Consider the following 21795-nt stretch of genomic DNA (forward strand, 5'->3'; position numbering starts at 1 on the left):
GACGATCCTGTTGATTGGAATCACCTTGTTGGAAGTGCGTAACCTCCAAAAGCTGCAGGACTCCGGCCCTCGAGGACCCAGATTGCCCACCTCTGTTTTAGAGGTTTCCCTACTCGACTTTTGGCTCAACACGTTTGGCGCTGCGCGTTCCACTTGCCATCACGCCTCCACACGGGTGCAAGCTCGCTTGTGTTGACATGGTAAAGATTGTGATAAATAAATAAATATTGTGATAAAATTGTCAATAAACTGCAACGTGAGAAATCACGTGTTCCTCTCGCCGCCAATTATTCATCAAGAGATGAAACAAATCAACTTGGTGCATTTATTTTAGAAAACAAAGCTGTGATGGCATCAACACAGCATAAGACCACGTGACACTTAATTGATCAGGTAGGCAGGTCTCTGTCCTCCGATTGGCCCCTTGACTTTATGCCGTGATGATGTCACGCAACGACATCATCACGGCACAAAACGAGCGACGGCCGCCGCCCAACACGGAGGCACGGCTGGCCTCTAATTGGCCCCACAGGTTTGGCAGAAAAATGTGATTGGCTGTTGCCTTCCAAGCACATGCCCACAAAGTGAGCAACAAACAAATCAAGCGCGCGTTTGATTATTGATCCCAAGAAAGAAGGTGAAAGGTTGTGGAATGTTCAGCAGGCGTTGAGCTCCTCCATGGTCTGGTTGAGCGTCGCGTGGAGCTCCGTGTTGGCCGCCTCGGCCCTCGCCAGCGATTCTGCAAAACACGCAAACACGGGTCAGCGTCACGTCACGTCACGGGGCCGTCTGACGGGGGCGCGCCGCACCTTCCAGCACGTCCACGGTTCTCTCCAGCTTGGCCACCATACGCTCGGCACTATCCGCCCGGTTCTCCGCCTGGACGGGACGGGGATGTCATGTGACGTCAACAGGAAATGGCGTTGCAGGCTTTTTTCTTTTTTTTTTTTTTACAGGCAAACCGCCGCTCCTCACAAATTCACGTTTGACTCAAGTAGTGCTTTGGCGCAATCCATTCATGAAGGGCGCGCGCAGGTTTGCTGGCGTCTAACCGTGGTACAACTTGGACCGGCCATCAGGATTGAAAAGTGATTTTCATTACAGTTAGCATTTGTCTTTTGTTTTTTTCATTTAGTCTTTGTCACTTGTAGTATTAGTTTGAAGAAAATAAAAAAAAATGTTTTCTAGTGAGCGATTCCAAGAAGTCGCTATCAAGGTAAGGATTGTTCAGTGCAAAATATTTGCCAAACAAGTGCGTCAGTGGCCTTTCTTTTGTATTGCACTTTCACAACAAGCTACTCAAAGTGCCTTAACGCCAACTACAGCTCAAATGCAGGTACTGCATGAATTTGCACAGATTTGCCGTCCCACAATAAAAGTGCCTGGCTGCGTCGCAAGCAAAAAGGTGCGTTGGCGGCCGGTCGCTCGGCACTTGCAAATTGTCAGCTGCGTTGGCGGCCATTTTGCACCTTGGCGTGCGTCTCACCTCCATCAGTTTAGTCCTGAGGCTGCCGATCTCCAGCTCGCTGCGCTCCTCGTGCACCGAGTACTACAAGACAAGACGGCAAGATGGGACACACTCAAACTGGCACACGGACCAAGGCCCGCCCCCTCTCACCTTCTCCGCCTGAGACTCAAAACTTTTGGAGCTGGCCAACAGACTTTTCAACTCCTCCTCCAAGGTGCGACATTTGCTGCGGGGTCAAGGTCATACGGTCAAAGTGGGCAAAAGTGCAGAGGTTAAAATGATAAAGGACAAGAGGGAGGTCAGCGGGCTACAGGCCGGCTGACTGACACAAGGCGGGGCTTCAGGTGACTCGCCACCGCTTCACCATTGGCACAACCGCAGCTAGCGCTACTGTTAGCCACGTGGCATAAATTGCTAGCACGTGCATGTGTGTGTGTGTGTGTGTGTGTGTGTGTGTAAAACCTTTCAGCTAGCTCAGCGCGGGCTTCGGCACGCTCCAGTTCCTGCTCCCCCATGACCAGCTTGCGAGCCACCTGTCAATCAAACATCTGCTCAGCTGACAAACATGCAACACAACCTCCGCATTGGAAAGCACAAAACAGCTTCAAGCTGGACAGCAGGGGTGGCCACGTTGGGTCCTGGAGCGCCACCATCCAGCCGGTTTGACAGGTTTCTCTCCACTAACACACCTGATTCATGATCAGGATCGTTATCAGGCTTCTGCGAAGCTTGCTGATGAGCTGATGATTAGATTCAGCTGCTCTGAAGGAGGGAGACATAGATAACAGGCTGGATAGGGGCTCTCCAGGACCCAACTTGGCCACCCGTGCTGGACAGGATGGACGGAAGCCAGACTCATGTAGAGCCCCAAGCAGCCACTAGACGGCACTGATGCGCAGTATCTTGTGGCCACTCGGGTCTCTTCGGGTTCCGTTCTCCTTCCACCAAAAGAGCAGTCCAACTTTGCACATGGGAGGAGCTTTCCTTTCCTTTGCCATTTGGGGAGACAAGCGCAGCGAGAAAAGGGGCCTTGGAGCAATTATGGGAACGAATCATGCCCAGAGTCAGCCAAGCCGAGTGGCGTCCCTCGTTTGCATTGAAATCAGGGCGCACGCACGCCGTGCTCGACATGGCGGAAGCAAATAGACTCGCTGGGCGCGGACAGATAACGAGACTGCCGCAATCACAAGAACTTTGGAAAGTTAACGTGCGACCGTACCTCGTCGCTGGCTAGCCTTTTTTTCATCTCATCCTACAAACTGCGTCATTTGCAGAGAGCGAAAGCCACAACAACTGCAACATTGGTCAAGTCGAGAACTGTCATAATTCTTTTTTTTTAAACTCACGCAAACAGTTCCCATGCAAACAAAATGCCGTGTTTTCGGACGCATCATTCGCACAGAGGCTGATGGGGCGTAAAAATGGGGTGGGCACAAATATCTTGGCAATGCGGCACTGTGCCGGACTACTTGAAGCTGGTCAAGGCCAGACAAGAAAGTGGAGCAAAAGCTGCAGATGAGGAAGGAGCGAGTGCTTGTTTGGACTCGTCGCCAAATGACAAGTTCCGTCAGATAACTGCACATTGATTCCGCCAGCTTCCATCGGCAAGATTTTCATGACAATTGATTCCAAAATCATCATCCGTTCATTTTGCACTCAAACTGCTTGTTGAAAAGTCAACCAGTCAAAAATTACCAACATCATGAAGGAATATCTGAATAATTGATATTGATCAAAAATAATTCTGCTGATCATTTTGACCATAATTGGCAGCCTTAGTAAGTGTGTGTGTGTGGGTGTGTGCGCGCGTGTGCACATACTTCCTCATATTTGCGGTCGGCCTCCTCAGCAATGGTTTGAGCTTGTTTGAGCTCAACTGTCAGAAGTTCCATCTTCTCCTCATCCTTCATGGCTCGATTCTCAATCACGCGAATCCCTCTGGACACCACAACATCATCATCATCATCATCATCATCATCATCATCATCATCATCGCTCACGTGCGTGCTAACCTCTCGCTCTCGTCGGCCACCTTCTCCAGCTTGTCCAGCTTTTCAATGGCGGAATTGAGCTGCACTTGCGTCCGGTCCAGGTTTTCTTCGGTAATCTGAAGACGGCGACTGAGCGATGCCACTTCCGCCTCTGCCTGCACGTCACATGACAGCCAGTCAGCACACTGACGGTCAAGGTCACACGTGCATGCGTGCGTGCATTGACCTCTTCGCGAGTCCTCTTCTCCTCCTCCAGCTGTCTTTGCAGCACCTCTGCTCGTTCTTCAGCTTCTTCCGCTTGTCCTTGAAGAACTTTGATCTTCTTCTTCACGGCCTCAATGCTGCTCACTCCGGTCATTTTGTTCTTGTCCTAGCAAAGAAGTAGCACGAAGTTACCTTTAGGGCCAAACAGGTGTCTGAGCAGGCTGAGCGTCTCTTGGCGGATGAGGATGACAGTGACAAACGGAGACGACGCATTAAGACAATCGCGAACATTCCTACTGAAGCCAAGGTGCAGCAGAGCAGGTTCGGGCGGGTCCGGGCGTGTAGTTCAATCTTGTGACGTCACCACACGAGCGTGTCGTGGCGCGTTCACGTTACCGTGCTCGATATTTCCCTCATTTGCAGTAGAAAGGGGCAAACTTTGCGACAAACGGCGGCTGCTAAGAGCGTATGACGACATGTTAGCGCCTCGTTAAACTTAAAAGAGGACCACCGCCCTCACGGCCGCATTAACCTGTTAGCCACTTAGCATCCAACAATGTGTGTGTGTGTGCGTGTGCGTGTGACACGACACTTGTTACCTGGACGAGTCCTCAAACGTTAGCAGCTAGCAGGCTAACTAGTCGACAGCAGCAGCAGGCGGAATGTGAATGACGAAGAACGACAACAACTTGTGCCTTTTGCTCTCAAACTCCAGCGAGAACGTGTGCAGGTCGCTTGTGCCGGTTTAGACGTGGATTGATTCTGGCCGTGCTCTTGCCTTTAGTCCCGCTCAGCTCGATTCGGCTTCCGTATTCAACCAACTCCCAACTTGGACTCCGCCTTTTTCCGCGTTGTTGCTAACAGGAAGTGACGCCGCAAAATGACCATCGCCAACTTTGTTGTCAATAAAAAACCCTTTTAATTAATTTAATGGCTACGTGTAGTCCTTTTATTGTCCTAGTTTGTGTTTCGGAAACACTGCGTAATGTATACATGAATAAGGGAGCATGCAGCAGTAATGACCAGCTTAGTTGATTTAAAAAGAACTTACATAATTACTGTACATGTTCTTTAAACGTTTATAAAAACAAAAGAAAAACAGCAAAAAGTTCTCCTGAGAACAACAAAAAACTTTGACATGAACAAATGGAGAGCATCCAGGTCACTTGACACACAGGAAGGAAGTGTCTCAAAAAGTCCCCAAGACGGAAGTCTGCCCTCCAGTTTGAAGAAGTCACCTACTAGCTAGCATGCTAACAGCTTCCCTCTTTGTTTTCATCAGCCACTGAAAGTTGGGTTTAAAGTTTCAGTCTTTTCTACAAAAACATTAAGACAAATAAATAAATAGTCATGAGGATGTTGGCTAAAGGCATTGTGGGTAGTGTAGTCAAGTCCCTTAATAGTGACCATTACACGTCACTAGCAACTCCCACTCCTATGTGCTTCCTGTTTCAAGTTACACGGCATTATTTGGAGAAGTCCTTCTGGAGCAGGAAATTACATAATTTGTGCGCCGATTCTTCTCTTTGCCAGTGAGATCATGGAGAGACATTAACTGGGTTCAGTTCCGCACTCGCTCTCCTCTGGGATGTCCTGCAGGTCTGAAAGGACAGAGGTCATGCCATAAACCACATCATCCTTTTACATTGAATTGCTCGCAACGTTATGGCAACAGTAACTACCAGAAGACTGTACATTCTATTCTCCACCAGCGGTAAGTCATTGCTTTGCAAGTCATAAGTAAGTCTCAAGTCTTTTCCCTCAAGTCCCGAGTCAAGTCCCGATTCAAGTCCCAAGTCAAGACTGACAAGTCCCGCTTCAAGACTGACAAGTCTCAAGCGATTCATAAGTCCTACACTTTGAGTTTCAAGTCCTTTCGAGTCATTTTAACAACATCGTAGATTATATTATTTCGGGTGACCATCAAAGTAGAAGTCTGGGACTCAGGGAGTGAACCCAGAGTGCTGCAACAGATTGCTTTCTTTGCAATGTGTTAACAGTGAGTTTACAGTCTCATTAACTACGCGGCTAGCAACGATAATTAGCCGATAGACAACTGACATTATCTTACTTACCGTTCTTTGTGCAACTTCAGATGTTGAACGAAGTTGGAAGTTGTTGCCTCTCCGTCAGTGTTCTCATCTTGGACATACTGCAATTCATTTTTTGTTGACCACCTCATAGTTTTTGTACCCAAACAACTAGTGGTGTAACGGATCACAAAAGTCACGGATTGGATTGTTTAAAAAAAAATAATGAAATCAGATAAATAGAACTTTGTCTTCATTTATTTTATAAAATGCTTTTGCCCATTTACAAAATATATTTAAACTCAAAATGTCTAATATGGCCATTAGGATTTAGAAACACAACTTTAAGTGCAATATAAGGCAAGATACATCATTATTTTATACGTGGTACCTGTATAAAGTAACAAGGTATCCTGCCTTACGTTGTATTGCACCTGTGATGCACTTGAAGTTGTGTTCCTAAAATCCAAATGGCCAAATTGGACATTTTGAATGTTTTTTTTGTTTTTTTTTATTTAAGCTAGTGTTTTATGACATAATTATAAATAAAGGCTAAGTTCTACTTATTTATTTTTAATAATGAAAAATACATCCGAGCACAATTCCCTTCGTTTAAACAGGGAGAGTGGATTACAAAGGTCCACAATATTGAATAGAATAAGAAAAGCAAGCGGGCCAAGCAGCAGCTGTCAAACGACTGTTGGGAGCCGGCAGATCAGTGGTAGCCAGGCACCCAATGCTAAGGCTAACAGTTAGCTACTAGCCACGAACGCCAGAGACTCGTACCGCATCGTGCAATGACGGCGTAATTAACTTGCGGTTTCTTGGCGTCCTAAATGACATATTTAATATACTTTCGGGGTGGCATTATGATTATGGTGGTAGAAAATATGTCATTGCAATAAAAAACATGGATAATGCATAAGGGAAGTAGTCAAGCTAGCGTTCACGCCACCATGCAGGCAGACTTCAAAGTAAAATCCACCAAGGCTGTTGCACTGGTGTCATTATATATTATTTGGTCAGCTTTAGTTTAAAATTTGCCTTAGATTAGGCGGCGTGTTTGCGGCTTCCCTGACAAGTCTGAATGACGGCGCCGTGTCAGCCCAGCTCGCACACGTACACACACCGAGAGGAACTTACTCGAGTCATTAACATACATTTTCATCTTTTTGTTTTGGTGCAAGAAGCAAGTCTCTTCAAGCCAAAGGGCTCAAGTCCGAGTGACGTCACAAGTCATTGTTGGTAAAGTCACATGACTCGAGCCCACACGTCTGGTGAGCACCAGTCCAGCGTGCTATCTGTATAGGGCAGTGGTGTCCAAACTCGGTCCTCGGGGGCCGGTAGTCCCGCAGGTTTTGGATATTTCTCTCCTCCAACACAGCTGAAGCTCATCAGCAAGCTCTACTAAGCCTGATAACAATCCTGTTGATTGAAACAGGTGCGTTGGAGCAGGGAAACCTCCAAAACCTGCAGGACTACCGGCCCCCGAGGACCGAGTTTGGACACCACTGGTATAGGGCATGCGCCCGTTGCACTATGTAGCGTAGCGGCTACTGACCTCTGGGGCTGTCAGAGCGTGGAGAAATCTTCACCACTTGTTGGTCTTCTTCCTCCTCGTTGGCTTCCTGAACGCCATCCAATTGGTCGAGGGGGTCGTGAGTGGCCAATGGAGCGAGGGGGTGGAGTTCCAGCTCTCTACTGCCCCGCCTCCTCCTCGCCTGCTTAAAGTGCAAGCAGAAAGCACACGTCGTGTGAGGAACGGTTCATGTGAACATCCAAAGGCCACTTCATTTGGAACACAAGCGCGTACGTTTGTAGCTAGGCTGTGGTACGTTTGTAGCTAGGCTGTGGTACGTTTGTAGCTAGGCTGTGGTACGGTATCGCTCCATCCTCAGGGTGACAAATTTGGACCTTTTGAAAAGATGCAACACTGAAACCGTCTCATCAAGGCCAATTATCTCCCTCTTGTGGCCAAATCGCAGATCAACATTCAGTTCTGGACTGGAGCTCTCTTCTTGCTTCAATGATTGGCAGGATCATAAAATGATCTTGCTCTGAAATGCTCTTATTTTGCTCTGCTATCTGCAGCCAGGTGCACAATCTTTTCTCAACTAGTTGCCTCAATTCAAGTCAAGCAACACAACTTGGCAAGTTTTCAGCTGGATTGTCTGATGGTAGTGTTCATTTTGTCAACGAAAACTAAGCAAAAATCATTTGGTCAACACACATTTTTCACCAGACTAAACTGGACTAAAACCCTCATTAATAAACAATAACTGAGACTAAATCAGTTATGCATTTTCGACGACTAATGAAGATGAGACAAAAATGTACTTCATAAAAACTGGACTAAAATCTATGGACATTTGCGTTCATGAACAAAAACGAGCCAAAAATCATTTGATTTTGTCAAATCTTGTCTCTGCTAATCTGTCATGCGACACACAGCCTTTCAAATCTGCAGCTAACGAGTGCAACATGCACAAACACATGGGACGGACACGAAGGTGGATTCACGGTTAACGGTAAAAAAAAAAAAGGAGTCAATTATAGTTTTACTGTAACATTAATCCAACGACTATAACGTTCCAACAATAATGTTCACCCGACCGCTAACTAATGCTGGCTAATTTACTAGCTCATTTAGCATGGAGTCATAGTAGCCACTTGTTGATGTACTGTAATTGTGTGACAAGTTGTTTGTCATCAAAAGATGAGAGGAAATTTCATGTGAAATAGTTTTAGATGCTGACAAAAAAAAATGACAGGGGTACAATGATTGTCCTGACTAAAACGTTGACAGTTTTTGTTGACTAAAACTAGACTTAGAATAAAATGATGTTTTCCATCCATCCATTTTCTTAACCCCTTGTCCTCACAAGGGTCGCGGGGGGTGCTGGAGCCTATCCCAGCTGGCTTCTGGCAGTAGGCGGGGTACACCCTTTTTAACTTTTACCAAGTTAATCAAATCGCCGACTTTGCCGGAATTCACAGCGCGCGACCTAGTTCATGATGTAGTCAATGGCGTCTCTTCTCCTGACACCGGGCGGGGCTGATTCAAAAGCTTGTCGCTGGCGGTCTCTGGGACGAGATTGCTACGCTCACACCGGGGGACAATATACCTGGTAACGCAAATGTCAAAAAGGTTGATCATGCTAACTGACTTATTTTGACACAGTCCGTTCTATATTGAAACGCTGTGATGATGTGATGTTACTCCTGTGAAGACTTCTGGGAAGTCTTCTACTTATTGCTGCACTTCTTATGTATTTCATTTGAATTTGATCTCTTTCTATTCTGTTGTTTTCTCTTTACTGTAAATTGCAGCTGGACGGAGTCCAGGAAAAAGTTCCCCACGGGGAAAATAAAAGTATATCGTATCGTACTATGTTTACTAGCATGGAGCAAATGACTATCGTAGTGGCAAGCTATGCGGTCATTTCATGAATAGGACTCCAAGCACTCCTGTGTCCGACCGCACAGCAAGATATGACCATTTTATGAGCTAATCGATGAGATAAAGGACTTGAAGCGGTACAAGATTGAATGGTTACAAAACAGGCAAGTGGCTCTCTTGCCATCCGGCGTCCCGGAGGGGGCGTTCCCATCAGGGCTGTGACGTCACGTGCAAGCGGTCAATATTCAGATCAGTGCCTGCAGCGCACTCCAAGATGCCCGTTCCCTACCGCGTCTCCCTTGACGACGTCGCTCAGGTCTCCGTTGCTGCTCCTCCTCCTGGCGGCCGGCTGCGCCTCCTGTTTGCCAGGCTCCTCCTCTCGAGCCCGCAGCCGCTTCACTTCCTCCTGTAGAAGTTCCACTTGGCGGCGAAGCAGCGCTGCCTCGCCGCCGCCGTCCAAACCCGTGTCCCGAGACACAGAGCGGCTGAGGCGTGGCCCGGAGGCGGGGCCGGTCCCCGTAAACAGCTCGACCAGCGAATCCTGACGAATGACGGCAGCCTGCGGGCGGAGCCGACGAGTCAACGGAAAGGAAACACGCGAGCAATGATGACGACAACGACCTCTGACCTGTAGAGCGTGAAGCTGCGCGCTTACGTTGACCAGACGCTCCCGCACTTCCTGTGGAAATCGTACAGTTAGCACGGACAGTCGGACACCGACACTCGCTCGCCGGACGCAAGTTCTCACCTCCTTCAACGTGACCTCCTGCAGCTGGTTTCCGTTTGGGTCCTGCAGGAAGAACCAAGAGGCCGCTTTCACTTTTTATTCATACGAGGACGCCACCATTTCAAGCAAACATGCAACTGCTAAATGCTAAACGGACGCCTTTTGATATTAATTAAACGACCCCATACGGTGACCAAAGCGCTTCTTTTTTTCAACTGATCGTTTTTCGGATCAGCCCCAAAAAAATAATGAAATCAGATAAATAGTGCTTTGTATTTATTTTGTAAAACGCCTTTTGCCATTAAATAAAAAGTAATAATAATGAAAAGACAAGAAAGTGCAATTTAAGGCACATTCCCTAACTTTAGAATTTCAAAGTAGCCATGGTCCAGAATATTGAAAAAGAAGAAAAGCAAGCCGTCATCGTTAGCCAGACAGTCGTTGGTCATGCTAACAGGTAGCCGCTAGCCACTTACGTCGGAGACTTCTGTCATACAATGACAGCGTAATAAATTTCTTAGCGTCCTAAATTAGCGATTGAAAATGTGTTCGGGATAGTGTTGTGTTGATGTTGGTCGCAACTACAATGTCAATCAACCACAATAAAGTAACGTCTAAAAGGGAAGTCAAGTTAGCCATCACGTCACGACGAACTTCAAAGTAAAAGTCTACTAAGGCTATTTCCTTAGCCGTCAATGTATTACTGTTTTCGGTCAACTTTATTGTGAAGTTAGACTTTTGTGTTCTGTTTTGTTTTCTGTTTCAGCTTCTTTGACATGTCAGAATGGACTGTGAATGCGCACATTGTTTTTGTTTTATTACCAACCACCACCAACCAATCCGCGGATCAGGTGTGATCCAAACCGTGGGGCCTGAAAACGTGGTCAGACAGCAGCTCAATTTACCTTGGAAGCGTTGAGCTCCACACACGCGTCGAGTGTCACGGGTTCGCCATCTGATGCAAACACAACAACAGGGTGATGAAGATGAAGATGGAGGGTTCGAGTGGACGGCGGCTCCTCACTGCTCAGCTCCTGCTTGCTGTTGACGACGGTGCCTCTGCTGATGCTGCATCCGGCCAGCAGGATGCTCACCTTCTCCACTGCACATCAACAACAACACGCTCAGTCCTTCGCCACTTGCACCTTGGCGTCACCTTGGGTCTTCACCTTCGCAGATGGCGCCGGCGAGCAGCGGCTCGGCGGGAGGAGCGTGAGCGGCGTCCGCTCGGAACAACTTCCTGTTGTCCGCCGACCTGGAAGGCGTTTGCGGAGTTCCTTCGCCTGCTCCGCCTCCTGCCGTGGCCTCCGCCAGCTCACAGAACAAAGTCACGCGCTCCTGCAGAAGCTCCAGAACCTCGCGATCCTTCTGCAAGATGTCCGCTGAGCCCGACCGCAAACGCGTGAGCGCCACAACGCTCAACAAAATCAACAAGGTTGCCGCTTACCTTTCAGTCGACGCAGCAACGCTTTGTCTTCCGTTTCGATTAAAGGGAATTCTTCTCTGGACGGACAACTGCGCACACGCACACACACGCACACGCGCGCGCACACACACACACACACACACACACACACACACACACACACACACACACACACACATCAGCCGAAAAGTACAATATGTATGGGGGGGGGCTTTTTTATTTTTTACCCTTTAAAGGCCACGGTATCCATTTGCCATAGAGATAGACCAATATGGTTTTTCCAGAGCCGATACTGATTAGTAGTAGTAGTCAAGGACACTGATAACCGATATTTGGAGCCCATATTCATTTTCGCTAAAAAGGAAAATATTGGCAACAACATTTTGAAAAAATACAAAATCCAGCTCTTAATTTTGGGGGAATTTTAAAGCATGTGTTTATCTCTTTCACTGCCATTGACGTTTATAGACGTCAAGTAAAAACCTACGGAGCACTGCCAATGACGTCTAAAGACGTCATCCAATTTTTTAAATTTTTTTTTTGAAACGGGTGCGGGCAAGGCTTCCGGAGCTGTGGTGAAAGTTTCCAGCCGGTCTGTTGTGCCTAATGACTATTTTTGGCCCCTACAGGGCAGCGATGACTCTCTTTTGACAAGATCGGGTGGGCGTCAGTAGAGGTGGAGCTAGAGCGTGAGCAGGAGATGAGAATGGAAGACAAAGGAAAAATGGCGGCCGGTCGCGAGGAGCTCACGCCCGAGCCGTTTTTTTCAAAGACCAAAAGCATCGCTGAAAGAGCCCATTGTTGACGACGATGATCATCATCGATGATGAAGATGAGGGTGGTGACTCCGTGGTTGGGAAGCATTGACGCGGCAGTAGAAGACGTTAGATCAGTGGTGTCCAAACTCGGTCCTCGGGGGCCGGTAGTCCCGCAGGTTTTGGATATTTCTCTCCTCCAACACAGCTGAAGCTCATCAGCAAGCTCTACTAAGCCTGATAACAATCCTGTTGATTGAAACAGGTGCGTTGGAGCAGGGAAACCTCCAAAACCTGCAGGACACCGGCCCTCCAGGACCGAGCTTGGACACCCATGCGTTAGATGGAGCTAGATGGAGGAGGGAACGGGCAATGGCGAGCGTTTGCAAGCAGCTCTACACTTACAAGACGAAAGGCATCGACCAACGCTAAAATAGTACATTGATGACGACGGTGATCATCCTCGATGATGATGAAGGTGAATCCGAGCTTGACGGCGAAATTGGAACCGCTGACGCGGCGGCTATGACGGTGTCGTAACGCGGAGCGCAACCGAGCACGCACAGGCGGACGTTCGATCGGACGACGGAGAGTGCCCCGAGTCCAATGCATACTCATCGGAGGAAGTGTGTACAGTCTGCTACTTGCTTTTTATTCCCCGGAAAAAAAGGCCGTCAAGAAAGTGTAACGTTTGCACGCAAAACGGACCAATGCGAAAGTGAAAGTAAACTGTTGTGCGAGTCCTGGCGTCTCCTTGCACGCAGGAGAGCGTTACAAAAGGAAAAACTGTATTTGAAACATCCACATAATTGTAAATAGTACCACAGTTGCACACATTTGTAAATAGTTTGCGAAATTGTTTTGTCAAATTGTTACACTGTTGAATGGAAATAAACGCATTTTGCAACCAAAAAACACTTTTTCATTGTTGGTGAAAGCGTTTTACAGAAGCAAAGCACTATTTAGGTGTTTGTGGCATCATTCATGGACAAAAAGAAGTGTACAATTCACTAGAGTGCATGAAATAACATCGTTTCACAAAAAGCTCTTTTTCTCCGCTTTTTGTTTCAAAAGAGAATTTCGGTGAAAGTAACCATTTTCTATTGTTGATTACTGAAGAACGGAATAAGGTAGAAACAAACTTTTTTTTCTGATGAAAGCTGAGAGTCCAATCTTTCATTTGGTAGTATGTGTGTTTCCATAGTCCAAACACAACATTTTCTGTGGACCTTGAAAGAGCACTCAAAATGCTTAAATCGGCTGGCAGTGGGGACAACCCGTTTCTGAAAACGTCTGGCAGTGAAAGAGTTAATGAGCAACTTTTAGGGTTTATAAAATATTGGAGTTTAAAAAGATAATAATCTTAGTCAATCTTTGTTTTAGAAATCGAGCAAAAAGTTCCGGGATCTCCCGGGAGCAGCTAAATAAACTAAATTCAACAGTTAAATAAAAACGGGTGTGTGTTAGTCACAGCTTTTTCCCACCGCTAGCTGGACCCAACTGTAATCCCGCCACAGGGGTCAAGGGTCGACACAGTCACAGGTTCACGACCAAACGCTTTGCTGGTGACAAAATAAACGGCCGCTGCCGTGGCCACAAACAACATCCATTGGCCGCCTCCCACATCACTCACCAGGCCGGCACACAGGTACGACAGTGGAGCCAAAGGACGGGTCGTACCTGAGCGAGGCCTGCTGGATGACGTTCATCCACGTGCGCCGCTCGTCTTTGGAAGAGGCGTGCAGCTCGTACATCTCCGGGGGGGTGGAGTCACTGATCAGGTACATCCCTCGCTCCTGATTGGCTATATCTCGGACAATCAGCTTGGTCAGGGAGACCACCGGAGACTTGTCCTGTCACGCACACACATTGCAGCTGCAGCGGGCGACTGATCGCTTTCGAGCGGTCGCCAACAACTTACAAAGGACGCAAACGTGAACTTCTGGTCCTTCTCCTGGAGGAAGACCAAGACGTCCGACATAAGCAGGACGTGCACATCTGGACGTGGAAAAAGAGGACGGCGGATGTGATTGCGTTAGCTCCGCCCACCCCGCCCTCACTCGGCGCTCCGGTACCTTTCATCCTGGAGCCTTGCACCTTCCAAAGGAACATCCCTTCGTGGAGGAGCTTCCTTCGCGCAAGCTCTCCTCCTCGGAACACGCCGCCGCCACGCACCTGCGCCTGAGCCCGGGGGTCCAGCCGAGCTTGGACTTCCTGCAGCCTCCTGGTCCGGTCCAGCTCCTGAACCTCCTTATCCACCGAGCCGATCAGCTCCTTGAGGAGGAGCAAGGCTCGGCCCAGAGCTCGCGCCTCCTCCTCGTTGCCTGGCGGGAGGTGACGTCGTCGTAAGCGCTCGTCTTTGGCACGTGAACGCGGTGGGCAAAGCGGGACCGGGGTCGTCTTTTGGCAGGGAACGCCGGTCCCGGAGGCAGAGCCACCGCCGCCGTCCTGCTCGTTTTCCACGCCTCCTCCTCAAATCATCAGCCTGACGAGGATCCCGTTCATCCAATCGGGCAAAACAGGCAGGACAGCGGCTCTCCTGGACCGGCGTTCCCGACCCCCGGCACCAGGACTTACCTTTCCCGCCCCAGGGCAAATTGTTCCCCCTTTCTCACCTTCCCCAATCAGCAGCGAGCGTGCCCATCCCACCACGTGACCTTCCCGCGTCATTTGAGCTGGTGGGGTCGTACCTTTGGTGTTGTCGAGGATCCTCTGAATGAGAACCGGATATTTGGTGATCCTCTGGGTGACCAGCAGAATGCACTCCTGGACGCCCAGACGCCGCAGCAGAGGACCACGGCAGGCGCGCTGAGCGGGGGGGGGTCAAGCACAGGTCAGCGTTCTTCGTTCAACCTCCAAAAAATAACTTTGGAAACTCATATGCTAACGGCTAACGCTAACTCCCCAAGTCCAGGGCTGTCCATTGGCAACGTTTACTCAACACATTTCACACAAACGGCTTCTTCAGTTAGGGTTAAGGTTTCTCCCTATTTATAGCTCTGGTGGACGTGTCGCCCACCTGGGGGGCGGACCAGCTCAGTGGCCTAGTGGTAGAGTGTTGGCCCTGAGACTGGGAGGTCGTGGGTTCAATCCCCGGCCGGTTCATACCAATGACTATAAAAATGGGACCCATTGCCGCCCTGCTTGACACTCAGCATCAAGGGTTGGAATTGGGGGGTTCGATCACCATATGATTCTGAGCGTGGCGGCTGCTGCTCACCGCTGCGTCAGGGGATGGGTCAAATACGGAGAACGAATTTCGCCCCACTTAGGTGGAAGTGACAATCAGTGAATCTGAATCTTCATCTGCCTGCTTGTCACGTGGAATGACACAAACGTTTACGACTACAAGCTTCAAAACACAAAAGCCGAGAAGCCTTTCAAGATGAACCAAAACAAACCAAGACATGACACGTTACAACCTTGACCAAAACCTGGACGAGTGCCAATCAACAACACAGGCCACATTTGTCAATCAATAATGGTCTTGCCTCAATGACTAGGTCTCGTCTCAATCCAGCCTGAGGTCCTGGTCTAGGTCTGGCCTTTGGTCCCATTAAAGACGGGACTTGATTGGACTCCCCGTGTCTGAGGAGTCCAACCCAGACCTGGTGTCAGCGAATCTGACCCAGAAGGTTGAGGTTCGGGTCCACTTACCCGGATGAAGTGCTGCAGTCTTCGGTCACGAGTCACAACATCTTTGTAGAGCTTCACAGCTTTCGGGTGACGACTGCAAAACTCAGAGTAAACTTTCTCCATGTCGTCTGCGCACGGACCTGAAAACTGGACACGCACACACACATTTGCTCGTCGCTCGTCCCAAACTGGAGCGCGACGTGCTCACCTGCGCGAGAAGCAGCTCTCCGATGTCGGGGACGATGAAGTTGGGGTCGCCGCACTGGGCGGCGCCGCGCTTCCTGCGGTCCACCAGCTGGGCCAGGAAGGCGGTGTGGACCTCCAGCAGCTGGTCCAGACACGGGAAGATGGTGTGGACCACGCCCGCCTCCAGCATCACCTCCTCCAGCATGCCGCGCCGATACACGCCCTCCATGATGCGCAGCGTCCGCACGTGGTGAAATTCCGTCTGAATCAGCTCTGCGCGGCAAGCAAAGGGAGATCGCCGGTCGTCGTCATGGCAACGAGAACGCTGGACGGCATCCGCGAGCCCGGCGTACCGTAGATGACGTCTTGCTGTTTGATCAGGTCTTTGTGGAGCGTCTGCAGGAATTTGGGCTCCACCACCAGACTCCAGCTGTCAGCCTGGACACTGCGGCCCTCCACCTGCAGCTCCTCCAGCAGGGGGCGCCACCAGCAGTCTCCTAGGAAAGCCTCGCCCGTCAGCCTTTCTTCTTCTCCCCCCGCCAAAAGGTAGTGGCGTGAATATACGCACCGTCGTCCGTGAGCGACTCCATGGACAGAGTCCTGCTCCGAAAGTTGAGCGACTCGGTGGACTGCGACAGAATCCTCCTGAGTCCGACCGGTTCCTCGCTCACGCTGGACAGACGGACAGATGGCTGCCGTGTAACAGGAAGCCAGCATGTGACACAGACGGACGGACGGCGCTCGCCACTCACCCGGCGATATTATTGGTGGAGACGCTCTTGGCGAGCGAGAGGCCCGAGCGGACCCGTCGGGAACCCAGCAGAGACTGGCGGAGGCTGTCTGACGGGTAGATGGCCGAACTGGGACGCTCCTTGGTGGTCGGGGCTGCACGGCGATGCCACAAAAGTCGTCACGCGCGACCGTCGGCGTCAAGCGGCACAATCGAGTCAACTCACTTTTTGCACGCAGGGCCACGTTCTGAAGGGCCGAACTGTTCCTCGCCATCGCCAGCTTCTGTTGCTGTCAAGCGCACAGGCAGACGCGTCAGACGGACGGACAAACGGACGCGTCAGACGGACGGACGCGATAGACGGACGGACGCGAGGACAGAAGCGTCAGATGGACGGACGAGTTAGACGACGGACGCATCAGACGGACAGACGCATCAGACGGACAGACGCGTCAGACGGACGGACGCGTCAGTCTGAACGCCGTCAGACGGACGTGTCAGACCCCTCCCGTTAAAAGGAAGAAAAGGCAGTCGGACGTCCGGGGCCACTGGCTTTTCCTGCGGCTGCCGCGGCTTCATACGCGCAAACTATTTATTGTCGTGATGTTGCACGAGGAGCGTGACGTGACCCGCCTACAAGAACGGCGAGATCTGGCGAGAGTGGGGGCGGGACATTACGAGAACGACGCCTCAGGAGCAAATCACTCTTCCATGGAAACACCTACAAGTGCAAATTGTACTTAAGCAAAATGGTAGAAATATGGTTTTTATTTTGCTGTTGCTTTTGCACAACAACAAGCATCGTTCACTCGATGTCAGCAAAAACAATCCATCGCCGTAGTCGCCATGTTTCTAACCACGTCAGGCCGAAGTCGTCGATTAGACAAGATTTGAGTGAATCACTTAAAACGGGCGAGTTTGACAGATAAAATTAATTCCTGAAACGCTACAACACAGGACCATGAAATAAGCACAGAAATAATTATATATATTTATATGTAGATCATTTGATGAATGAATGACACATTTATTTAATCATTCAATCGTGTATTCATTGATTTAATTTTGGCACTTTTGGTCCTCCATACACACCTGACACTAAAGGTCAGATCTTTATCAGGCATGCTGATGAGCTAATTGGATGAATCAGGAAACATCTAAAACTTGCAGGACTCTGGGCCTCGAGGACCGGAATTGGTGAACCCCGGACTCCATTCATTGTTGACCATTTGCATGGCTGACATGATTGGCGGACATTTGCATTTGTGCTCCTGCAATTGACTCACGTTTGGCGGGTGCTAATGTCGCTTCAGCACTTTTTGCTAGCAAGCAAAATAAGAGGGGAGGAAAAAAACAGGAATAAAAAGTGTACGGAAGTAACGGCCTCAAAGTGCAGGTTGACTTCCAGCCACCGATTACAACCAGGTGTCTTTTAACCAGGACGTTTGGACAGCCGCTCGCGTCCTGTCCTGTCCTGTCTTGTTGTGTCCTGTCCTGCTCTGTCTTGTTGTGTCCTGTCCTGTCCTGTCCTGTCCTGTCCTATCCTGTCCTGTCCTGTCGTCCTCTCTAGAGCCAAATGGCGGAGACAGACGTCAAATCTTTCAGCAACGTTTGTTCAATGTCTTACCTTCTGCTTCATCTTGGCGCAGTTTGCCAAACTGTCTCGGCAACGGTTGTGAATGGTCACGTTGCAGCCTGACGCACGCACATCGCCCACAGACAGACAGACGGACGGACAATTAGAGACAGGTGGCTCCATCATGGCCCAAATGTCATCAACTGCGTTCGTGCGTGTTACCGGGGCAGCTGAGGGCCTCCTTGGCGGTGATGCTTCGGTTGCACGCCGAGCACAACGTGGTGGACGAGACCGTCAGGGTGGTGAACAGGTGACCTTTGTTGGAGCGCGCCTCCTTTTCGCGCTCCTTCACTCGCTCCTTCTCCTTGTTCTGCAAACACACACACTCAAGGTGACCTCACAAAATCAAAACTTTCACATGCAACCAGGAGAATGAACACACACACACACAATATGTGAGTGTGTGGTGTGAGTGTGTGTACATGCCTTCACGCACAAGAAGAAGAAACGTCAACAAGCTGATTTGTCGCTTCTGCTCACAACTCAAGTCAACAAATCAAAAGAAGCCTTTCAAATCATTTTCCCTCTTAAATGCATCAAACATTTCACAAATCAGCTGACAAAACTCTGTGTGTGGGCGCGTGCGTGTGTCATGAGACTCCAGTCACACTGCCTGAGCAGCAGCGTAAGACACGCCCACAAAGGCAACACTGCCTGAGCAGCAGCGTAAGACACGCCCACAAAGGCAACACTGCCTGAGCAGCAGCGTAAGACACGCCCACAAAGGCAACACTGCCTGAGCAGCAGCGTAAGACACGCCCACAAAGGCAACACTGCCTGAGCAGCAGCGTAAGACACGCCCACAAAGGCAAGACGCACGAGTGACGACGCAGGCACCCTGGACTGGTCGCCAGCCAATCACATGGCACGTGTATCAAATCCAATCAACTTGCCAGCTTGCACATTCATGCGTGCAAGTGCGACAACTCAAATGGCAAGAAAAGAGGCAAAAAAACAGCCCCCGTACCCTGACATCCACGCACGCACGCACGCACCTATGTGACGTGATGGCGTGGCAAGAGGTGACTGACGGTACCGACTACATTTGCAGAGCCCCAAAACGGAGCGAGGGAGCGTGCGCGCAACTCCCACCAGGAGACCTTTCAACTGACATTCAAGGCCAAATAAATGTAAAAATCCGTTGAAAGCTCCGACAAACATTCGAGTCTCGAGACTCGGTGTTCTGGCATGGAAAGTGGGCGGATCATGGAGATGATAATGATGACCCGAGACCACCAAGACCTTCCAAACAAGTCCGAGGTGCCTCAAAATAGATGCCGCACGCACGGTCATGCCACGCATGCCGGCGGCCATCTTTCTTTGTCCACTGCGCTCACCTCAACAACAGGAAATAAAAGTCTGCATCAGCATCTTCGTGTTAGGCCGAAACTGGCGGACGTTCGGAAGATGCAAAAAGTCGTCAAGCTGCAGCATAAAATGCAGCGGGAAATGACTCGTGACATCTAGTTGGCCTTGCATTTTGTGAAAAACATTTTCCCTCTCACGCCGTCAGGACTAGCAGGTTAAACCTCGGCTTTGTCCTGGTCGAGCTCGAGGAAGTTCCCGTCCGATTCGTCCATGACGTCATGATGTAAAACGCGCTGAAGAACGGGTCGCCATTTGCCTCATTTGCATTTGAGCCGATATTTGCCTTGTAGGCAAACAACTTTTCAAACTTTTGGACAATTTTGTCTCGCCCATCAACTTAACACGTCAGGAGGCTCATGAAGGTGCTGATCGATTTGATGTGAAAGCGGGAGGAAGCAAGAGAAAACGCACGCACGCGCGCCTGAGGAGAAAATGCAAGCATCACACAAGTTAAACATTAAACTCGTGTCACTGTCATAAAAACAAACGACGTTCAGTGAGTGACCGACATCGTCCCGCGCTGTGCTTTCAATAAGCGCATGCGCAGCACTTGCTGTGACCGTGAGCCAAAACTCCCCAGGAAGGGATGAGCGTCACGTTGCCATTGCAACGTCTGGCTTGGCTGACGTCACTCGTGTCATTAATAACAGCAAAGATTCGACCACACTAAAAATGGCTTCTTTGAGCTTTGCATGTAAGACACGAGGACGAGGTCGTGTCTTTCATCAACTCTTATTTCACATTTTCATCCATCCAAATCATTCAAACGGTCTCTGACCCTTTTTCAAAAAAAAAGAAAAAGAACTATTGACTAAGATATCGTAATGAATAGAATCATATGTAAGTCTTTGATGAAGTGCTGTTAACAATTTCGCCTTGTACATTTTCACTTCCTGTTTGGAGACGCGCACGCGCACGCCGGCGCGCCCCTCCCCCACCCGTTTCCTCTGCAGGACAAAGCGGCCACGCTGCAAGTAACGGACGCGCGCACGCACGCACGCCAAGCTCAAAAGAAGCGCAAAGCCACGCAAACACGTCGCATGCGGCTACAAGCCGAAAACACACACACACACACACGCACACACACCGCGCGCGTTCGTATCGGGTAGAAAAAAGGTCGGTCAAGGTTTTTTTTTTTTTTCTAAACGCTTCCATTTCCGCCAAGTTGCTTTTCTTCGAACGCGTACACGCACGAAAACTCTTGCCGCTGTGGCAAACACAAAAGTGACGAGAGAGGGAGAAAAAAAACGATCACGGATCGATATCGGCTTTTCAAACATAAGGTAGAAAAAGAAGAGACAATAAAGAAGTGGTGTGTGTGTGTGCGTGTGTGTGTGTGTGGGGGGGGGTTAAAAAAAAGCGGAACCGAAAAAAAGAGGCCCAAAGTGACATAATGCTTGTAAACTAAAGCTGTGGACGGCTGCTAATCGTTAATCAAAGATCAACGATGGCTTTGATTTTTTTTTGCTTTCAAGCGGGCTCACCTTTGCGTTTAATTCTTTCATCTTGTCCTTGTTCCTTCCCTCCAACAGCCGGGACATCCCGCCCAAGGGTCCACGTCAATCACTCAATCAATCAATCAATCAATCAATCAATTGATCGATCGATCAATCGATCTCTGGCGGTTCCGGCACAGGTTCGGGTCCCGCTCCACGAGCAGTCTGCAGTCTGGGCGCAGGGGCGGTGCTTGACCGGGAGTGACAGACGACATCCGCCGTCCAATCGGATCACCGGCCGCTGATGGCGCCTTCGACCAATCCCTGAGGCGCTGCCTTTGTGAAGGCCCGCCCACTAGGCTCCGGAGGCGTTCGCTTTGTATGTCGGCACGTGGCGGAAGGCAGGGCGGAGTCGTATGACAACGTGTCAGGTGGTCACGTGACATTCAACAGCCATTCGGAATCTGGCCGGTGGTCACGTGGCTAGTTCCACATTCTTTTGACGACGTGGAAGCAGCCGTTAGCTCCGCCTGATCGGGCTACGCCGGTGATAAAATGGAAGAATATTTACATCTCGCATTGTGTTCTTACTTTGGTGTTTTTGATAATTCTTAGTTTAAGACCCGTGGCAATTTTTTATTTTTATTTATTTGTTTATGTATTGTATTCTTTTTTTTTTTATTTTTCAATTATTTTCCCCTCCTCTTTTATTGTTATTGTGAGATTGCTATGTATGGCTTGTAGATTTACGGTGCTGCTTAATGTTTGTTGAATGTTTGCCATGTTTTGGCTCTTGATCTCA

At 49.5% G+C, this 21795-nt stretch overlaps 2 protein-coding genes across 5 annotated transcripts; both read right to left on the reverse strand.

Moving 5' to 3' along the window:
- Window positions 1–311: 311 nt before the first annotated feature.
- Window positions 312–4473, reverse strand: LOC144057305 (uncharacterized). The gene is made up of 9 exons (XM_077574711.1): window positions 4263–4473; window positions 3686–3829; window positions 3481–3614; window positions 3289–3406; window positions 1931–2001; window positions 1619–1694; window positions 1487–1549; window positions 810–879; window positions 312–739 (listed from the first exon to the last, which is right to left on the reverse strand). Exons 2-9 carry the CDS (start codon window positions 3815–3817, stop codon window positions 657–659), a joined length of 747 nt encoding a protein of 248 aa, XP_077430837.1. The 5' UTR covers window positions 3818–3829; window positions 4263–4473; the 3' UTR covers window positions 312–656.
- Window positions 4474–4718: 245 nt separating this feature from the next.
- On the reverse strand, window positions 4719–21266 carry LOC144057304 (rho guanine nucleotide exchange factor 2-like). 4 transcript variants are annotated; one of them, XM_077574709.1, is made up of 22 exons: window positions 21042–21265; window positions 18352–18499; window positions 18181–18248; window positions 16780–16843; window positions 16576–16708; window positions 16392–16495; window positions 16177–16320; window positions 15846–16096; window positions 15659–15784; window positions 14692–14809; window positions 14077–14325; window positions 13923–13999; window positions 13682–13854; window positions 11268–11335; window positions 10990–11202; window positions 10845–10922; window positions 10726–10775; window positions 9842–9883; window positions 9722–9772; window positions 9383–9652; window positions 7255–7417; window positions 4719–5264 (listed from the first exon to the last, which is right to left on the reverse strand). In XM_077574709.1, the coding sequence occupies exons 1-22, from the start codon at window positions 21096–21098 to the stop codon at window positions 5215–5217; spliced, it is 2697 nt and encodes an 898-aa protein (XP_077430835.1). In that variant the 5' UTR covers window positions 21099–21265; the 3' UTR covers window positions 4719–5214. The 4 variants fall into 4 exon arrangements, with proteins under 4 accessions (XP_077430835.1, XP_077430836.1, XP_077430833.1 ...); XM_077574710.1 differs by having other exon boundaries at window positions 7255–7414; window positions 21042–21264; XM_077574707.1 differs by having other exon boundaries at window positions 10726–10922; window positions 21042–21266.
- Window positions 21267–21795: the final 529 nt, after the last annotated feature.

The sequence above is a fragment of the Vanacampus margaritifer genome, chromosome 9, assembly GCF_051991255.1.
Source record: "Vanacampus margaritifer isolate UIUO_Vmar chromosome 9, RoL_Vmar_1.0, whole genome shotgun sequence".
Taxonomy (NCBI): Eukaryota; Metazoa; Chordata; class Actinopteri; order Syngnathiformes; family Syngnathidae; genus Vanacampus; species Vanacampus margaritifer.